Source organism: Anticarsia gemmatalis, chromosome 5 (assembly GCF_050436995.1).
Source record: "Anticarsia gemmatalis isolate Benzon Research Colony breed Stoneville strain chromosome 5, ilAntGemm2 primary, whole genome shotgun sequence".
Lineage (NCBI taxonomy): Eukaryota > Metazoa > Arthropoda > Insecta > Lepidoptera > Erebidae > Anticarsia > Anticarsia gemmatalis.
Window position 1 is genome coordinate 10,764,475 of NC_134749.1, and position 21,778 is coordinate 10,786,252.

Below are 21,778 nucleotides of genomic sequence, written 5' to 3' on the forward strand. Positions count from 1 at the left end.
CTTAACACTAAAGTGGTCTGAACTAGATAACATCTGTAGTTCACACGCTCATAAAGTTCAATCAAGATTCATAGCCCTCCCATCGAGCTACATTCAACGTACTGTGTAAAGGGATTAAACCGTAGCACAGTTCTGTACCGTCGGTACTTTCGAGTATCGAGAATTTGACATTTAGAATGTACTGCAAAAATAGTTCCTACGACCCCCGCTAGAGGCGCTGAAACGATTGTCATACACAATTTTTCTACAGCTAGCCGGTTGTCGGTAGTCGATAGAAGTAAAGAATCGTGGTACCAACATGAAAGGAGGCACTAATCACTATCACTCTGATGGTTTGCAGTATGGTGTTTAAATTGCTCATAATCTACTCTTAACATACGGTTTGTAACGGAAAACATGGTCAGTTTTTTGCAATTGGAGAAGCATAATAATATGTCTAACAGATGATTGCTATAGAGTATAGAGAGGTACAGAATGATGAGAAAAATAAGTATGATAAATACCGAGTAAAATAAAGTAAAATAAAGAGTATTTTCCGATTTAAATTAAATATCGTAATAATATGTTACGTTTACTTTTGTTCGCGGTTATCGCAAAAACGAATACACGGATTGTAATGTATTTTATTTGTGTAGTGTTTACCAGTACCTATTGACCAATTAACAAAGTTATAAATAGGAAACATTTTAGAGTAAGTATACCTAGTTAAAAAAAGTTTTATTTAAAAAACTTGAAAAACGACCATAATTCTTGCAAGTTTAAAAAATACGTTATTGGCTCCGAGTTCAGGCAAAACAATGTCAGCTTCGCTCTATACTTATATAGGTACATTAGGTACTATAGTAATGTACCTATATTTCAGTCTCCTCGGTATAACAAATGAACCACTTAATGGACCCGCACACGTCACCGTAATTAATATTGAGTAAAAGCATTAAGAGGCTGGGTATAATTCATCATAGTACTAGTACTAATGGACAAGTTGACTGTATCGAAACATTGTGAAATATGGGACTGATCGGTTTTGACCCAAACATACATCAAGTTGATAATGATAAGTCTATCAATTATTTAATTAGTGGTAATGTTTTATGAAATCTATACTGACTTGTTTTCAATGACGCTAAATAAAGCATGCGTATTTTGTATTGTAGAAAAATTGTGTTGATTTACTGTGTATGTACCGTGTCCGGGTCTTCAAATATTTCCATGCTAGTTTTTATGAAAAAGTCTAATGAAAATCGGTTGTAGTCGTGAAAAGGTTTGTGTCTGAATCACTGATTAAAACTTTGCACTATACAGTTGGGGTAAAACAGTTTCAGCAGCCTAGTGAAAGATCAAAATTTTAATTGCGTACTTTTAATTTCAACTTGCTCTATAAAGTGACAAAGCCAAAAGTTCCATTTACTCCAAAAATGTCTATGTAAATGTAACATCTTAGGAAGCATTGCAAACTTCCAAACTTAAAAGTCCTCTCGGGTTTATTTTTCCGATTGGTCGCAACTTGCACTCGATTCAAAATCCCGACTCGATTGTAAAAAGCGTTTTATTATGCAAGTTACAGTTCGCGTTTCAGAGTGAGCGGACTGGCAAACATGGCCTTAGTTTGGAACGCTTTTTTCTTTTTATTTCTTTGGATTGGGGTATTAGAATCGATTAAGAATATTGTAACGACAAGCCTATGCCCAGCAATGGGGCTATTGAGACATACAATTTGCTAATTATATTTAAAATCATGAGTTATTATGAAATCATGTGGTTCCCACTAGCCATTTCCCATAAATGACTACCATCTATATGTTAAAACATCTATGTATGTATAAATCAGTACATGTTATCACTACATTATAATACAATAAAATCGCCCGCCCCATCTGTCTGTCTGTTGGCGAAAAACACTAAATCTACTGAACAGATTTTCATTTAAGTACCTATTAGTGTTTAGTTCCTTAAGGGTTACCCAGGACGAGCCGCTAGTTTGGTAAAAGCTAACAGAAAGTAAATTTAGCAAAATTGACTTTATAAAAATTACATATTCATTTATTGGTTAAAAAAATACTATCAACAATTAAAGTGCTAAAATAAAATAACAGTTTAGCCAAAAATACAACTTTTACCCAATCTAATAGTAGTTTTTCCAGTGCAAAATGCAATTTGCGACTCATTTCACGTAAGTGGCCCACCGACTTATAACTTTTATTAGCCGACTTGTTACGATCAAAGTTTTCTTATAGGCAATAGTACTGAGGAAGTTTTGCGAGAGGACCAATGAGGCGACGGACCGAATTATAATTTACTTGCCTAAGGAAAAACTTACGGCAATATTACTTTTCAAGTTCTTGCTATTAGTTTTGTTGTGTTGTATTTTGTTGCGTGGAACTTATAAATTGTTAGTTGTTAGGAACTTTTTTGAGAGATCCTAAATTGGGGATATTAACAAAAAAAAAATAGAACACCTCCCTTCTGAAATTGGTAAAAATAAAGACAGACTCGACTAATTTCAGTAAATTTATTGGCCTTTAGATAACACATTTGTCGAGTCAAAGCAAAAATGTGTGTGAAGGGAAATATTTTACGAACTTTTTGTTAGGTACTCAGTAATAATAAGACGTAATAAACCCAGTACTTGATGCTAATAACGTAGGTTTTCGTTTTCATCAACAATGCCAAGTATTTTCCTTCTCAAAGCCTTACATTAGCGACGAGATAATCTGGCGTCACCTTATTTACCTTCGTGCCCTTATCAGCGGGTATTACCCTAAATACGTTTTCCCCCGAAAAAATGTTATAATACCCCACATTGGGGGTAAAGTTTAATTTACATACAACACCTGGTAAGCTGACGGGGAAAATCCCCTCATCCAAATATGCAAACATAAGATTGTTTCATTTTGTTTCGTGTTGACATGCAGAGATTCAATGTTTACATACAAACATGATTAAATCTCCACACTTTTGAGCCGAAATGTTTGAAATTTTTCATAACTGAAAATGGCAGTTGGTAATTTAAATATCTCCCGGGGCGGGACCTTGATTAGTTTTTTAATTAATTGCATTTTCGGGACGAAATTATGTAATGTGAGTTTGTTGTAAAAGCACTGGTGAATGAAGCCTTTTGGTATTTAATTTTGAAATAAATTGAAATTTTTCATAATCTAATAACGAAGCCCGGTTGTCAAAAACTACGTTTTATATCAGTCTTTCATCATCAAAGTCAGGTATAATAAAGTCATTTGAAATTAAAATACCGAGAGCTTAAGGGCACCCTCTTATATCTTACTTATTCTGCTCTCGCTACCTAGCAAAATAGATTAAACCGTCGCTCTAGTCAGGTCATAACTCAAGTCATCTCAGTAGTCTGCAGAGAAGGAACCTTCCAATTATAATCATTCATTAACTTGTCAAAAAGTTACACCTTTCGCGTTCATTCCTTCTGAAATACGATCCCCAATGACATTGATAACGTAATCGAGTTGCCGAAGTACGACTCTCCGAGCCAATGCATATTCTATGACTGTTTAAAATGTTCATAATGATTACGAACTCTGGTGAACAGGAGAGGGTCCTTTCCTTGGTTGTATAAGTGGCCATCGAGGTCCGACATTAAGTGCGCATCTAATATTCATGTAATTCACGGCTTAGTTTCGTGTTTAGGAAACTTTGTAGCGTATTTTCGCTACTAGGGTGATATTGAGGATACCTGCTTTTATTGTTGCGTTTTTTTTTGTGATGTCATTGAATAAGTAAGGCAAAATTATCACTTAAAATAGCGCCTTTAATAAAATGTACAGCAATGTGTTAAAGTAGATACTTAAAAGTAGAAGTGAGCAGTCTTAAATCATTTTAAAATTTGGTCATTTAGCACTTGCGTATGTATTAAGTCATTATAACTTCCTAATATTCTAAAATTGTTTAGGTAGTACTAGAACTCTATCATGGCTGTGGCTGAATTTCAAATGGCAGTCTCATCATACTTGGTGGTACCGTGTATGGAAAATTTCGTTTTTAATTAATAAGTATCATTTCTTCGTTTCTAGGAGCGTCTCAGCCAAGAGGAGGTGACTCGTCTGTCAGACGTACGGAACTTGGTGAACCAGCTGTATGAAGCGCTGAACGTGCGCGAACACCAGATCCGCAAGGAACGAGAGCTTCGCGCGCAGTTGGAGAAACTCTCGACTGAGCTGCAGCCTTTAGAGGAGGTACGTTACCTTTGACCCATATTTAGTAGAGGGAAAGTCTATTTTGACCGACATTTTGTTAAATACTCGTAAATTTGTAAAAAGCTTACTGATTTTTCCGGTTTTATTCTGTTTGGTTTGTTCCAGAGTCTAAGGAATTTCTCTTTTAGAAGTCTAATAATGTATCAAAGCCCTTCAAAGGTTTTGATAAATTATATGAACGACTAACGTACATAGTTCTGTGTTTGAGTTGTCTATTGGTATAAAAGAAGTACAGTGACTAATAGTTTTTACTTTAACTAAATGGAATACAGTAGAAATTGTATGGCTATTACTTAGCCTAATCAATCCTGACAGTATAAATCAGAATTCGTATAATTCAACTAGATCACTTACCCACATTCCACCGTTCTATTGAAAGAGGGATTAAATGGGTTCCCGATCAGATTTCCCAGCAATATCCTCTTCAACGTTGATTGGGAATATCACGGAACATTTTGATGTATTGATCTGATTGCCCGTCTCCTTGCTTCAAGGACGTGGTCTCAAGTTCGGACATAAATCTGTTATGTGACCCATTTACGGCTGTTTGTTCGTCCATATTTATTTGTGTATGTTATTTGTTGTCTCGTATTTGAGTTTACCGAGAAAGACTTTATGACGACGTAACTGGGGAACGTAGAAATAAGATTCTTGGTGATATTATAGATCGTGTTTTTTTGTTGTCAATCAAGAACATTTTTTTATTTATTGTAGTGTTTTAATTCTATGCTAAAGTACTCTTAAGTTGTCTCTGTCGTACATACGTTGCACATCCTTTAATTGAATAAAACAGTTGGTCACGACAGAAGATTAAAAATAAACACTACTTTCAAAATCATTTCTTATAAAGCGCAGTTAATTAATTCAATTAAGTGTGCATTTGTGCATTTGGTACCTACAATCATATTTAATATTTTGATAAACCAAATAATAGGAATAAAAACAAATGATATTTTTCATTGCAGAAACGCATGAATCTCGAAGTGGAGACGTCTCGGCGCACTTCGACGCTGACGTGGGTGGGTCTGGGTCTGATGGGCGTGCAGTTTGGAGTCCTAGCCCGTCTGACCTGGTGGGAGTACTCCTGGGACATCATGGAGCCCGTCACCTACTTCGTCACTTACGGCACTGCTATGGCCACTTATGCTTACTACGTATTGACTAAGCAGGTAAGGAAAAATAACAGTTTGAGATAGTAATGTTAGGAAAATTCCGATCAAAAAATTTTAGGAAACTAAAATTTGCTTTGTTGTTTCAAAAAGGTTCAAAGAGAATTTGCTTTGTGGTTTTCGGGAATTTGCTATACAGGGGGCATATTATGTATCTCAGTTGACTACTGTTTCAAACCACTATGTTGTACATTGTTTCTCCACTAGTTAATAGCGATTAACACGTTACATCAAAGCAGCAATGTACTGAATAGTTGTCAACTGAAATACGAAAAACCTATACTTGACAATACTTATGGCATAGTTTAAGATAATGAGTTACTGGAGCTTTAAAGTATTACATCCAAAATTATAATAAAAAGACAAACCCAGAATTTTTTTATATACTTATAATTAAATGTTCCTAATCTTTCTAAATAGTTCGTTACTTACTTAGATTAGATACTACAGTTCTTATACATTTAGTTTTATTGAAGTCATAAAATGTACTTCTAAGTTCTAACTTTTTTCTCTAACGTATAATGACGATAGTTTACAAAGTCTTGAAGTAACTTTTCCCTGGCGTTAAGCTGTTAACAAGCTTGGTATCGCGTGTCGAAGTTCATTATGACTGAAACTTTCAGATTGAACGAATTATAACGGTCCTTAGGTTTAGAAATGGGTTGAAATAAATCTAAATGGCTTGTTCATGGTTCATCTAGTAGGCTATTTAACCGACCGCAGTTTTTTTTAAATTCTGGATAAAAAATGCATTTGAGTAGTTACAAAATGGCATTAGTTGTGACTGAAATGAAATGTTAGAGCGATCTAAGTACGAATGTCCAATGTCCATGTACGTGGTCTGCAAGTTACCTCCCTTCAATGATAACTCTATCACCAGTTCCTTAACACTTAGTAGTTAATTAGTAGTGTACTTGTTCTAGGTGATCTTATAATATTACTTGTCACATTTCAGGAGTACGTATTACCGGACGTGAAGGACAGGCAGCATTTGTTGACGCTCCACAAGAAGGCGAAAAAGATCGGCCTCGACATCAACCAGTACAACTGTCTTAAAGACGAGGTAAACTCACGCATACTACTATCGTTTCTTTCCTTACATAATGCTACGTTATAGTACCTACTGTAGCGCAGCATTTAAAATGTTATTAAAAAATACTTTACTTTTATTTTTTCCCGAAATACGCTGATTAATTTTCATGCTAAAAAATTAACAGTACCCGAAAGTGAAATAATTGTAGGTTCATTTGACTTTCGAATGTGTAAAAATTTGGAACTAAATGTTCTTCATTTGAAGAGACTACTTAAAGACTCTTTGCAGGCCCATAAATCCCTTCATCATTATAAAAAATACTTACACTATCACCTATTTCATTACAGATAGCAAAAGTAGAAAAGGACCTCGCCCGTCTCCGCGATCCTTTGCACATTCACCTTCCATCGTACGACATCAAGGGAGGGGACGACAAGCGCTCCCCCCTCACGAAGATCAAAGACATGTTGGAGGAGACCAGCAAGAAGATGAAGATCACGTAATATTGGCTCAAGCCCTCGCGCCGTGGCTAGCGCGGTACATCGGTTGTTTAGGGATTAATGCTTGTTGAAATTTGTATTTTTTAATGCTTGGTTGTGGCGAATTGGAGATAGCAGATGTACAATATAACCGTTCATATTTAAATCTTGCTTAAGTTTGCTAGACACATATTTGATTCGGCATTAATCGGGCGGCAAAACCGAATATGTTTAGATGAACCCGGTCGGGTGGGTCAAGTCGGTTTTGTTGTTCGATAAATATTGGCGAAACATACGTGCGGAACCGAATATGTGTATAGTATAGTATAGTATAGTCTTACTCGGTAATATTTGACGGTTAGTTGTTTAAATTAAAGTTTTTAATTCATGAAACACATGGCAGATCTTACTTTTTCCGAGTATGAATTGATTTCGATTTCAATAGATGGTAGCTTCTCTTGGTGTCTCGTAATTTATTGAGAATGTTATAGTCTATTGGATATAAAAATAAATCTGTGAATTCGTTTACTGTCCTATTTTTAGTTAAGAAATTCTATATTTATTGTCCTGAAGATTCATAGTAAATAGTACAATAGCTTTTAATTTTATTTTAGTCATTTCCTGCCATGCAATGTGGTGTATTTCTAATTCGCTACAAGCCAAGTATTTTGTTCTTTTGTAAGTTTATCTGTTGTGGAGCCGTACTGAAATGTAATAGTCGTTAGTTCCTTTTTCACATACGTAGTCATATTTATACTATGAAATAATCAAGCGCAGTCGTCCCTACGAACCAAAGTTTTATTCGTTTTCTTGCCCTAGTTTGACCGTAGCAAAATTTACAAAAAAAAAACTAATCTTTCTTTAGATCTTTTAGTGTATTAGTTGAATTTCTCTTAGTTTATTGAATTGTGCTCACAAAATTGTTTCCTATTTTATTGTTAAATAATTCATAAAATAACAAAATAAAGAATGTGTTTTCGTTTGTTTGAGGATGTGCAATATACTAACATTAAAATAGGTGCCAACGAAATAAGATTTTGAATATCCAATTTCAGGGGTAGTGATTTTTTTAATAATATAGTTTTTATGAAATCTAGTCTGTTAACTAATATTCAGTATAAATTCAATTCTAAGTTACGTAATGCTTTAATCACAAGACATGCAAATTTGGTTCTTATATTAACGAAATAAATTCCGATATCGCTTAAAGCACGTATTGTAAAAAATATAATTCTCTCGTTATGGCTTGTAAACCATAAATATCTTTGTTAAAAAGTTAAAATACCTCTATGGTATGTGTCTATGGCTTTAAAAAATTCTACGATTTTATTTCGTGCTTTATTACTTATGTAATAAGAAGTCAGATGTCGAATTTGTTGTTTTAAGAGGCACTAATTTAAATGTAAATAATAATAAAAAACGTTTTGTCTGAATGAAACCAAACTTATGTTACTGGGGATTTTTTTATAAGAATACTCTAGCAATAGGGATGCTTCAAGGTAACAAAATAGTTTTTTTTTCTTCTATAACCCGTTATTGTAACCCATTGCTGTCCTACTGCTGGGCAAGGATCCCCTCCCGTAATGAGGGAGGGTTTTTCATTGAGTCTAGCACGCTGGCCAAGTTTGGGTTAGGGACTTTGTATTCCTTCAAGAAATGTGCTATTGAACTCTCGGGCTTACCAGATAACGGGAAAAACTTAATTGATTTCTTTAATGACGGAATAAAAATTTTAAAAAAGTTCAACATCCCTATTGTTTTATGTTAAATAATGCATGAATTTAGGTAAAAATACAGCAAATTTTGTGTGTTCATCTGTTACCTGAGCTGAAAAAAAATTCAAATCGGCATAATTATACCAAAATTGATTATTTATGGTAATTAGGTAAAGACACGCTGTACCTATTTATTTTTCTCTAGCCTTAAATTAAAATATTTACTTAATTTTCCCTTAAGTATTTAATTTGCTTACTTTAAGTTAAATCTTTGTAAAAAATGCACAAAACGTAATTTATTTCATTGGTTGGTTTGATTGTGAAGTGTTGCCAATTTTTTAATTAAATATTTATAAGATTGTAATCGTGTGTTTGGTGGTTAACATGTCTTTATGTACTAATTTTACCTTTATTTATTGTTAGGATTAATGTATTATAAGTTAATGTATAAATTAGTTCATTTTCATTCTCATAAAAGTTGAAAAAATACACAAAAAAGCACAAAGCATGGCTAGAAATATATTAAATGCTAAACGAAGAAACGCATACAGAAATATTTATAACTTAACGTTTAAAAAAGTTTAGTTTTTGACTTTTTTAATAAGTTGCATGTAGTTTTAAATTAAACTTATAATTTTAGATATTTTTAATTAACCCCTAAATATAAAAATACCCTGAAAATGATACCAATGAACCGAATAACGGGTTTTGTCAGGGGTTAAAGCCACGCGCGTGGGCAGAGTAAATAAATGCTAGTAAAATAATATTTCAAATATTTGCATGTTATTTTTTAACTTGAAAATCTGTCCTTTTCTCTGTGTATATCATAGGTATTCTAGTACCTAAATATTTAAAGCTTTCGCCTAAAAAATGTCTTTTGCGATACTTACGTCTAAAAGAAATAGTAAAAGCGGTAGGTTAAATATTGGCTGTGAAATTAATGTGAGCATGCATTATTCAGTCCATAGTAAACTTTAGTACCATTATTCAAGTTCATTAGACATATAAAATAATTGTAAACAAACGTTAAACATTTGTAATCATTTTACAATTTAATACATCGAAATCGTGTACCCATGATACGTTTGGTAAAAATCGTAAAAAATAAAATAAATTGTTAAAAATGCAAATAAAACTTCTTATAATATCGATTTATTTGTGTCAGAGCAGACACCGGGCTATCACGTATCTCAGTTGGCAACTTTAAAGTCACTATGCTGTACATTGTTTCCTCCCTTAGATTATAGTGATTAACACGTTACTGCAAAGCAGCAATGTACTGAATAGTGATCATCAATTTGACTTACAGTAGTTGTCAACTGAGATACGTGATACGCAAACAGATCTGACTTAGTAAATAGTTTTAAGCTATGTAAAAAGAGTGTAAAGACGCCATCTATTACCTACGGAGCTAGGAATCCTATATCTGTCCCGCTCACACCTCTAACGTGCGACAGAGAGGCGTTAGTGTTTGACTTCTACGGATGAAAGTATATGACGGTTTAGCGAATAGATTACTTGTAAAAGCCTTGGGCCCAATTATGTATCGGAGATATAGGTCCCCAGTACATGGATAATAAAAGTAGTTCAGTCAGTAGCTTTGCACAGTCTAACGTTTCATCTGTAGAAAATATACCATCGGACTCATCTCGCTACAATATTAGATGAGTAAACAATTTCATCAAATAATATTGCCTACAATTGTCACAAGTACTTTACCAATTGTAGGTGCCATTGTGAGTCTTAAGGCCTTAAGAATACGGTCTAAAATTCTTTGTATATAACCCTTGTATCTAATTGTAAGCACGCACATAAAATTATTCGCTCAATAACGGCTTCTTCTCGTGATTTGCTAATTTGCCTTTTATAGTCTTTTTCTATGTAATGTTTTTCTATCTATATAGAAAATTTTATATACATACGTAGATATAAGGTTAAGGAGCAAAGCTTCTGTTTCATTAAAGGTTTATTTACTGTAGTAAAAAGGAAATAATTCAACTTTGAGTCTGTATTTTTGGAATAAGTGATGATATTTTGATTGAGTTAGTTACACAATGTTCTAGAATTCTCTATAGTTCTTATTAATGGGAATATAGTTAGAAATTGTCTGTTGTAGTCATAGTTAGTTATTATGACAATTTGAACGGTGACGTGTTTGGCGTACAGATGGATTAGAACATTGGTTTAGACCCAAAGTTATTTGATATCTTTTTAAGGTTCTTCTGAAAAGTGTACTAGGGTTTCTCAATATTTAGATAATAAAATTACGAACCATTGAACGCATTATTTCGATGTGAAGTCGCCTATTCGAAACTACGGCATATTTTCCAGTCATTAGAGATAAACTTAGTTTCAAAATTATTCAAGCTCTCCTAAAGCCTTCAAAATGGTGCAACAACTGTTTCTATAATTATTGATATTATACAAACCCTTCTTGTCGAGTACCTTCCCGGCACGATTAAAAGCAATATTAGCAGTGGAAGAGGGCCTTCGTGCCTATGTCAAAGTTCAATACAAATTCGCTAATTAAAATGTCAAAAAAAGTTCCATGTTTCTCTGCAAGAGGGCATATTGTCAAGTTTGAGAATCCCTACGTACACTGAATCTTACTTCTAAAGTAACCAGTTTTGTAGAAGGTTTAACTTTGTAAATTTATTGTTTTCAATAATTTCATTAAAGCGTACGTATACTATAGTTATTATTTATTAAAAATCTTACAATATTTATACATTAATATAAAATTTATTTAATATCCTAGAAAACTGTAACCAATATTATACATTTTTGAAATTATTAAGAAAAATATTAGACATTGTTTCAATTTCACAATCGAGTAGTTAGGTACTTAATTATATAAAATTATAAATATCTATTTAGACTAAATTAATTTAACCACAATAACTTTCCTGTAATATTTCACTAATAATTGAGATTGCCAAAATTAACCCTTCCAATTAATATCCTATTCTTGTTAACTTTGTTACACCCTTTGCATTAATCCTAAATACCTTTTTATATGCGACGACACGTAACCGACACCACAACGACTTTTTTCACACTACTTGTACTTAGGTACATACTAATTGTACTTAGGTACAAGTAGAATGTAGTTCTTGTACTTGTTAGCCGTTTTTAGTAACAAAAAAGAACCATTTCTCAAATCCAAGTACCACTAAATTTATGTCAGTCTCTCTCTATCCATGTTAAAAGAACAGTAATGTGTCATAACAGCCTTTAAAAAGAACAAAAGCCTTCAATGATCATCTTAAATTTAGCTATACAACAGTTCAAATTTAAACAAACATAAACTACAGTAAAGTGACCTACCTACTAGTTTGTTGGTAGCTGCATTAACAAATGGTTCGTGTTTTATGTGGTGTTCCTGCAGCAATCGCCGTCGTGTCGGCATCGTGTCGTTTGATATAAAGAGGTTATATCGTTATTATATTATGGGGTGATTACGGGAGTGAGGCATGGAGTGACGTCACACATACAATGACATACAACCCGACTCCTTGTAACAGTTACTATTTTGCATTTTGTTATTACAGTCGTGTTGTTCGAATAAATTTTTAAAAAATGTATTGAGTGTGTTTTTATTTTTTAATTCCTGTTTTATAGATTATACCTAATACCTATACTATATCTATGCAAAAAAAAATATTTTAATCACTAGTCGATATTTCTAAAGTCTGTAGTTCTATAATATTTAATTACAATAATTTCAATCAAGGTAGATATTACTTATCTATTTCGAATTTATAGAAGGTAGTCTGTTAAAGTATTTATAAGTACCTACTAAGAGAAAGGTGCTAGTTAGTTTATATTTTAAGTATTTTTATTCTAAGTGTAATACCCATCTGCACATTCGCACAACACCTGTGAGTACCTAAAATCTACCTTTATATATGTTGTATGTACGTGTAAATAGGATTTTTTGAGATCCTAATGTAAAATTACTACAGTTAGTTCGTCCGTTCTTCCAAAATCAAACACTAAATAGTTCAGTGACATCTTTATTCGTTTAAATTACAATTCTGTTATAATACTCGTGTTGAGAAACCGTATGGTGTTCAGTGTTATGTCTGATCGTTCTCTAGAGCCTCCGACGGCGAGATGGGCTTAGAACCGAAAGGATACAAGTCAATACTTTGGACGTGAGCCCTTACAGACACCCCGGGAGGTACGCCAAAGTAATCCTGACCAATGTTCCTAATGATCGTAGTACCGGGTCTATTTCTGTTTATGTTAAAGCCTACTGCGTACTCCGGGGTACTCTCGCCACTATCATCGTCCCCGCCATCGTCATAACCCTGATTGTTTACATTATTCGTTGTCTGGAAAGGTTTTAGTGGCACATACGGTTTCTTCGTCGGCCTATAAGGCTTGCTGGTCGGAGGGCCCGGTTTGCCTGCAATTGTTGAATCATTTCAAATTTCCTTTATATTAATATTTTGTTCTGTGCGTATGTGCTGCGTGCCGCGAGGTGTTGGTGTAATAAAAACCAAATTGGTTGTGAATAATATTTATTGCGTTCAAGCAAATATAATAAATAATATTCGAGTGCATCTTCAGCCTTCGCAAGCGGATTGAATCGTGATCTTGTGTCACCTAAGATCGACTTTTCTGAATTCGGTTAGTATAGTAATGAGTTATCAAGCTTCATGTTTCTCGTGAAAGAATGGAAGTTAATGTATTCGTTAGTAACCAAATGTCAAAACTTTTCATCGGGATTGTTATGAATTCCGTGAAAAGTTTTCCCAAAAAAGTCGATGTTCATCGCTCGAAACGTTTCTTTGAGATGCATTGGGGTAGAATGATTTAATGACTGAACTACCTCAGTGCGTGATCAAGGAAGACGTTTGGAGCAATGTATCGTTTTGTACAACTAAAAACAAGATCACTAACATCAATCATTGCCGGTGCTATTCATCACCTGGTCCTGGTGTCGGCTGGGGGGGTCCGAAAGGTCCCTGTGGTGAAGAATCTTCGTCGACGTATCCTATGTCTTCGCCGGGAGGGTTTTGCGGGAAGCTTGGGGGCGGGTTGTACCCTGAGTCGCTAGGGTCCTCAGAGTTAGAGTCGGGGGCTCCAGGCCCTGACGCTGGACTGTTGCTTGGTCGGTCTGAGTCGCTTACTGGGAATGGGGGAGGTTTCACGTGACCTGATGCTGCAGTACCGTCTGGACCTGGAATGATGATTATTTGAGCACAAAATTCAATTTTATGACGAAATCTATTAAATGCTCGTTTAAAGTGGTGAAAAGCTTGATCAGTTTATGATACAAATATTTTAGTATAAAGTACCCGTGCAATTTATTTACACTTTACACACACAGATGGTAAAGAAAATTAAACTATAATGTACCTTTGAAAACATCATCTGATTGGGAAGGCGGTGGGTTTCCAGCGCCATACTTGGAGCCAGCGTTGACGAACTCCGGGTCGTAAGGGCTGGGTAGAGTGGGGAAGTAGGGCGGGATGTAGGGGTCGTTGCTGTTCTTCACTATACGGTAGCCGATGCCAGGTCCTGCTATGTAGTTCACCGTTCTGTTGAGAAAAGAGTTCGTAGAATATTCAACTAGTTTATTTTATCACAAACACTGCAAAATATAATGTGTTGTAAGGTAAAATATTCAGCGTTTTTTTGTTATAAATGTAGGCGTTTTCCTCTATACTAGTTTTGTTCTAACAATAATCAATAGATTAAACAAACACTTGCCCTCTTATTCATAAAAATATATGAAGTTATGAAAGGCATATAAAGAGTTTTGTTTCTTTCACTCCTTAGCGAAATGAAAAAGAGAAAACATATTATAGTAGTTTTAACTAAAATAGGTTTATAGTGTGATTATGAATAAGAGGGTTAAAATGTAAGTCTAAAGTGACAAGATTCAAATCAGAATTGCGTACACGTATACGTCGTATAACCGTGCGTATACGCTCATAACATGCGTACTCGTGTGGGTACGTAATAAAAAATATTTTGTTTATATATCAAAAGTATTTTTATTAAAAGTAATGTTTACCTTTGAACACCTTTATCGTCTAAGAAGGTATATGAGCCCCTAACGTTGCCGGCTGAGTCACTGCTCTCCGTTCTCCTCTGATCCGGGCCAGCCGAAATAAACCTGTGAAAAATACAGCGATGAGGCAAAACTATCTCACATTTAAGAAAAATATCACAATCCAAAGAAAAAAGTTGAAATTACTGCCGAAAGCGGGTTAATGTTCTAGACAGACTGAATTAAATCGAGGGTACCTAGTTTTTTCAAGACACATTTGGCAGGTAATTATGCAAATTATAATTAACAAATCTGTGGCACTTTAATTACGAAATTGTCAAGTAAAATAATAGGATTCGTTGCTATTTTTGTGAATAAGAAGTCTAAAAATGTTCTTAATTTTAAAGTATCTATTGTTCAAACTTTTATTCAAAATTTAAATATTTATAAAGTGCATCAATTTCGCAAGAGTCCTGTGCAAACACAAATGGTAATTTATATTATTTCGTGCTTAATCGTTCATTATGTATATTTTTGTTGTTATGAAAGCGAGGGTAGACTAGAGAATCGGCACTTATTTGGCGACTAGAAAAATTGTAGGTACTCATTATGTTAGTTTGACAAATTTAACTTCCGTGGCGCAGTGGTTAATTTGGTCACCTTGCCACTACAGTGCATCGAGAGGTCGTGGGTTCGATTGCCACACGAAACAATTATAAATTACAGCTTTATAGTATTAGTATAGATTTGTGCGATCCACATATTGTTTCGGACCTGGTTATACTTTGTGTCCGTTGTTTGTATATTTGTAACAAGTCAACGCAGCACAAGAGAGAGAAAAAAAATTCAATGCACCTGACCGGTCTGGCCAAATATCTGCTGAGAGATCATTGTCATTACCTATAACATGTTGTTTATATCACCGGTTATAAAATTGGCATGTACCTTAATTTATTTCCCTAAAAATTAAAATTAAATAGTACGATACCTATAAGATCCATCCCGTCCTCTCTGCACAGCTGTCCGTCCCCTGGCCTTCGTCTCTCCCCTGACTAGCGGTACCCGGTGGAAGGGCGACCCTATCACCCCAGGGTTATCAGGATGAGCTGAAGACACGTGGAAGCCGGTGTCCCGACCAGCGATGTACGACACCTCGTGGCGCTCCCCGACGTCGTCCACGAATGAATAGTGACCTGGACGTTTAAGGATCTGTAGCAGTATCTATATTCTTGATGAATTGGGTTAAGGTATGTGTGTAATGTATTTCTTTATTAATATTATAAAACAAATACATGCAAAGTTATCTATATAATATAAAAATGAATTGCTGTTCGTTAGTCTCGCTAAAAATCGTGAACGGCTGGACTGATTGGGCAAGTTTTGGTCTTGAATTTTTTGTGGAAGTCCAGGTAAAAGGTGAATAATTTTTTAAAATGCGCGATTTTAAATAAAAAACAAGAAAGCGTGGGTGGAGCTGCGCGGGTCAGCTAGTCCTACATAAATTATAATTATGAAAACGCAATTCTGTAATCCCACGTTTTTTTATATCGAAAATCTATCGATCGCTTACCTAAATCTCGGACATACGGGCAGTGCTAAAAAACTAAGTCAAATCCATTCAAATTATTGTTTTGTGGAAAAGTTGTTATAAAGTAAAATAAGTTTACGTAAAGTTTGATAAGGAGATAAAAAACTTTCACATATATTTCACTCTACAACTTTAGGATTTACGAACCTGTAACATCTCCTCTACTATCAGCATTTTCATTCCTAGTCAACGTCCTCGTGTCGATCTTGAACGAGTAGCTGGGGTCCTCGTTGGGGTCAAAGTAGGGGTCGTCTTTGTTGCCGATGTTTCCCCGGGGTCGTTGGTCTAAGTCCATATTACGGTGGACGTTGGGACCTTTCGCGCGGAAACTATAGGAAGAGGAACGTTTTAGGAACATATTTCATGTCAAAATAGAGCGTTTACGATATTTTTTGGTTTTTTTTCTGAATGATAACTTAAAGACGGATATTACTCCTCAAAGCCGGACTTTATTATTCATGGTAGAGATCGACAAAACATTTTTCTAATTTTTATCCAAGCTAAAATACGTCTTCATTTATTTTTAGAACTAGCTGTAGAATCTTTTACTTTACAACCAAATAAATCGACGCCCTTTGTAAAATTATGTTCCCACAGGATCTCATGTACATAATTTTTATTCCACAACACAAAACCTTGCTATTTTGAGGAGATATAACCAAGCGTAATATTATACAAAAAAGTACCTATTCAAAGCTCTCTCAAACATTCTTTAGAATATCAGTAATTCTTTCTTAATTTTAACATTATCAATTTGCATCCTATCCTGTCCATCACTTTTTATAGTCACTGAATCTCTTACACCATATCTCACTTCACAATCCATAAAATCTATCTTAAAATCCAAAACTCACCCTCTAGGCCCCGCAGTATAAACAGTCTCCTTAACAGTATCAGTAGCTGGGTCTTTAGCACCAAACCGCCCTCCAACAACTCCATTAGTGTTGCCATGTGCAAGATGGTAGCTGGCTCCTCTATCTTTGTTCGCGTACCTGCAATCAGATATCATTGAAACGCTGGCCTCACGAGATAACCGTGCATTATGACGATAAATTAAAAGTATACAATAGAAGATTTATAAAGTCCTTGTAAATGTTTAGATTGTGGTGATAATGCGTGTTTTTGATGGAAGTTTTGTTTTGTTGTTTATGTTGTGAGTGGTGATTTTGAATCGCGTGAAAAAAGAGATTTTAATAGGTGTTGAGTTATTTTAAGGTAGTAAAAGGTATATATAAAAACAAGAGCTTGTTCAAAAGTTTAAGTTTTAAGTTAAAAATTACTTAAATGTTTTAGCTTTTCTTTTTCAACTAAACTTGAATTTTTTCTAACTGTAATGTGACTTAATTTACAAGCAAAGATTAATTAAACCAATATAACAGTTAACATCCTTGTAAAACTGTTAATTATTGTCATTAATAAAAAATGATGTTTTTAGCAACAATATTATTTATCACAACAAAATTAATAAATAATTCATGTAATGAACTGAAATTAAATAAATAAATTAAAAATAAACTGCAAAATCTTACGTAAATTCAATCAAAATTTTAATTATTTATTTTTTATCAGGATAAAAAGATGATATATTTTACACCCTAACAAAAATCAATAAACAAAACCAATTACCCAAAATCGAAGGATCCATCAGGATTCACATTGTTATAATCTCCATCATTGGCCCTAGCTTTCCCCGGAATAACTTGAGTCCTTACGACTACACACAAACACACCAAATACGCACTTTTAATGGTCCAATACATTTTCACTGTATTTCTATTGCATCACACACTTTAACTTGTTTATTCGTTCGAGTTTGGGATCACTGTGCGGGTAAAAAACAACGCATGGTTTATATATGGCGGTAAAAATGATCGGCCAGTGGAGTCATGCCGCGTGAAAACGAGCGGACGTCATTGTTATTAATGTTAGGATTGCGGAGTAGCAAAAGATAGCGAATTTTGATAGCTTTAAGAGGCTTCGAATGTGAAATATATAGTGGTTTGTTTTTTCGCTTTGACTTTTCGTAAATACTAACAAGTACAAAACAGAATTACAATAACAAGCAGGAATAGTTAGCAAAACTTAAAAAAACAGAATTAGTTTCTGGTTGTGAATCGTAATAGATAGATTTCGATGTTTTCTTCTTGAACGGTTTTTTACTATTTTACAGACCTCAGTAAAGAAGCTTAATTTCTCCAATTACGTCCACGTCTCAAAATGTTAATAAAATCGTTCTCAAGTTGATGCGGATAAGTTTGAATCATCTTTAATATCATAGTACTACCTAATTAAATCAATATTTCTGACTGAATATAAATCTAATGACACATCTAAATCTGAATAACAGACACGAATAGCAAAGCACACGCTTATACTAACTTTTAAAAGGAGTCTTTGATCATCGCTTTATATTTTCGCTTTAGCATATCTATCAGTGTACAAAAACCTTTGTAAGGAGATGCAGCCACAAGAGATACGGGGGCCACCACATCCTCTCCTAGCTACCAGGAACCGATCGTTTATACTCATTGTAATATATTCACCTAACGTGATAATTGTACAGGCGTGGTAATGACTGCAGGAAATTGCTATAATTTAGGAACTATGGAATCAAAGGCTTTTGTAGATTTGAGATTAAAACTCGAGTTCAAATGTGGAGTGGCTCCAGACCTTCCCCTTGTGGCATTCCTCGATTATATTATAAGGTTTTCAATCATGAATTTAGAAGTGATGAGCTTATGAGACTATAATATTCATGTGGGCAATTAAGTTATGAGTAGAATGTATAGCGATTAATTTTGATCTTAATAAATAATATTGTCATTCCATGGTTTATATAACATCTTAAATTGACTAGCTTTTTTAAGGATACAGCCGTATTACACCATATTATTGTCTTTTGACGTCATGGTATATGAAACATTTAGTTAAACAAGATCATTATCGTATCGTGTTTAGTAGTTTTTAATTCAAACATGTACTTCAACTTCTGAGAGTTGAGGCCGAAACCACATAATCAGCAGTAGTTACATAAAATTACGTCATTTCTGAAAAAACCTCATTTCCCACAGGAATTAAAAAGCTTCAAAGTCAGCCGGTAAATTACAAAGGGTATAACAATGCATCAATGATAGTTCACATTCGTAGCATAAATACATAATAGACAATTATGTAGATACTGTAACAAGTGTTGGGTTTCAAACAAAAACTCATTAAACGTTTATCTTTCCTAGACTAGATTTAGTTTGAGGTCGCGGAACAATATGATTGGGCAATTGCAAAATGAAATTATAGCCGCTGTTTTAATTCATTGTCAAAATTATTAGTCGAGTTTATTTATCTGTATGCACCAAGTATGCACTTAAGAAACATTGGACCAAATGCGACAAAGAAATCTTAACTCAGAGCCAGACCATAATTCTTTTATAACTATAAACACATGATGCATGTACGCCTCGGTTGTATTTTAACGAATTGAAGCCTGATAAGATGTTTTTCTGACGAGTTGCACCTGACAAAGCTGGGCTACGATGAACACACTATAATACGTATGTAACAGTAGGCATTTAATTATAAAATCCATATTAATAATAATATGTTGAAAGTAAAAGTGTGTTTTATTATGTCATTTCTTCAAGTGGCAGCACTGATTCGGAGGAATTTGGCAATATGATTTAGTATCACTGCTCGAAATGAGGACCTTACTTTAATTCAGAAGATTTTGAAGAATTCAAAATAAAATGTAATAAGATAAGGACAAGACAAAGATGAACAATGAATTTGTACTTTTATCAAAGATTTAGCTACTGCTGAAGATAAAGTAGTTATTATAACTATAGAAAATATTTTTTGACAAAACTAGATTTAATTGGTAAGATGTATATCTCATGCACACAACATACATGTGCGACCAAAATAACTGCAGAATATCACACGTTCTCAAGCGTTTTTAAACGTTCATACAGACTGGCATTCACTCAGACAATTTAACACAAGACATGTTAACAATGAACATTATTAACATTTTAGTTAATTAAAGATAGACATACAAATATTCATTTGCGTCTATTTAAGAAGATACGATTGTGAGGCTTTTTCAATTATCGTTAAAGTTGTTATCTACCCTGTAATTAGCTTCAGATGGAACTATGATGAGTAAAAATGTCTGTTGCTTGCACTTATTGGTAGAATGTAGATGGTATTTCGGTTATACAAATGAAATAGCTCTGTTCTACGACGAGATAACTAACAAGACCACTGAACAGCAAAATAGTATCGAGATCTTATGAAAAAAAGTTTCAAAAACAGTATTGATAATGCAAGAATATGCAGGTACATGCAAGTGCAAACTTAGTGCATACAGACATTACTCATCAAAAGCGTTTGATAACATAAACCATATTGAATTACAAGAACATTCAGGAAAAAACTTGAAAGTTTTGGATTTCGTATCATGTAGGTACCGCAAACTTATTGAATATTTCTTAGATTTTTATGAAATTTAAGGCGTTTCCTTCATTTTTGTATTATAAAGCGAACTATAGTGGATACCTCAAGGACCCATAATGGAACCATCGCCAATGGTGTCCATTCATTATCGACTTAATTAATATTGCGCGTCCGGCGTTTGTTTCACTTCCCTGTCTGCCGAGCCTTGTGTATGTAGCACAATGCTGTAATAAATGTCTAATTCTGATGAGAGACCTTTGAGAAGATTAACTCCATTATATTGCGAGATTCTTCGCTTGACGCACCAGTGAATTTTAAACTGTAGACCAGGAAAGTTTGTAGCAAAAAACGCAGAAATAAACGATCTGAAACTTTCCTTTTCTATAATATTTTCATGCTTAAGTCTGATTTCAAATTCAGACTAGTTAGACATATTTTTTTTAATAGATTATTCACCTGATTGTGTTAATATTTGTGAGTTATTTTTTGTTGTTTTAACTAAAATCTCGTGTTACAATGAAAACGTATTCACTGATGCTCGTTCCGGTGCGATCATCTCGGATTATAGTGTCGAATTGTACTCGCTGAGTTGTGAAGCGAACTTTAACTTGACCTCTCTTGTCCAACTTAATCGTTCCAACTGCTTTGACTGCTATAGCTCAAGTTAAACTGGTCTTTTGATATGTATTTGCATGTGTCCTTCCTACTTCGCTATTGTTTTGTGCGATATATAAGTTTGGTGCACCAAAGATATATAATGATGAGTACACAATAGCTGGTCAGTCGATAATTAAAGTGCTTTAATGACTGGTTTACGAAGACTTTGGTGGTTTTTTCAGCGATGCTAAACGGCCATTTCAATGGACGGTTTTAATTGGTTCCTTTCCGCAAACGGAAGTATCATTATATTAGAATTAACTCTGCAGATTTTTTTGTTGTTATAAGCTTGCAGGTATTTCTGGTTTGCCTTATTTGTATGAAATATTAATAACATAATATGACACAAGGTCTTGGAAATCGAATCAAAAGTATTTAAACTATTTTACCTATTATTATATAATAATAATTTTATTAGGAGATAATACATTTATAGGCTAGCCTATTTAAACGTCTAAGAATCT

General features: G+C 34.1%; 2 protein-coding genes across 3 annotated transcripts in view; one reads left to right on the plus strand and one right to left on the minus strand.

The window, feature by feature from the left end:
• The window catches only part of MCU (mitochondrial calcium uniporter), a 242,304-nt gene extending 230,104 nt beyond the window's left edge, over positions 1–12,200 (plus strand). The window contains exons 5-8 of the mRNA XM_076114757.1: positions 4,038–4,199; positions 5,186–5,389; positions 6,345–6,452; positions 6,770–12,200. Coding sequence (XP_075970872.1) covers positions 4,038–4,199; positions 5,186–5,389; positions 6,345–6,452; positions 6,770–6,925 — 630 coding nt within the window. The 3' untranslated portion in view covers positions 6,926–12,200. The remainder of the gene's footprint in view (positions 1–4,037; positions 4,200–5,185; positions 5,390–6,344; positions 6,453–6,769) is intronic.
• Positions 12,201–12,605: 405 nt separating this feature from the next.
• Positions 12,606–18,028, minus strand: Cpr73D (Cuticular protein 73D). Of its 2 annotated transcripts, none has more exons than XM_076114758.1 (8): positions 17,835–18,028; positions 17,063–17,200; positions 16,356–16,537; positions 15,609–15,813; positions 14,645–14,746; positions 13,984–14,165; positions 13,553–13,804; positions 12,606–13,027 (listed from the first exon to the last, which is right to left on the minus strand). In XM_076114758.1, exons 1-8 carry the CDS (start codon positions 17,966–17,968, stop codon positions 12,696–12,698), a joined length of 1,527 nt encoding a protein of 508 aa, XP_075970873.1. In that variant the 5' UTR covers positions 17,969–18,028; the 3' UTR covers positions 12,606–12,695. The 2 variants fall into 2 exon arrangements, with proteins under 2 accessions (XP_075970873.1, XP_075970874.1); XM_076114759.1 differs by having other exon boundaries at positions 12,896–13,027; positions 13,525–13,804.
• Positions 18,029–21,778: the final 3,750 nt, after the last annotated feature.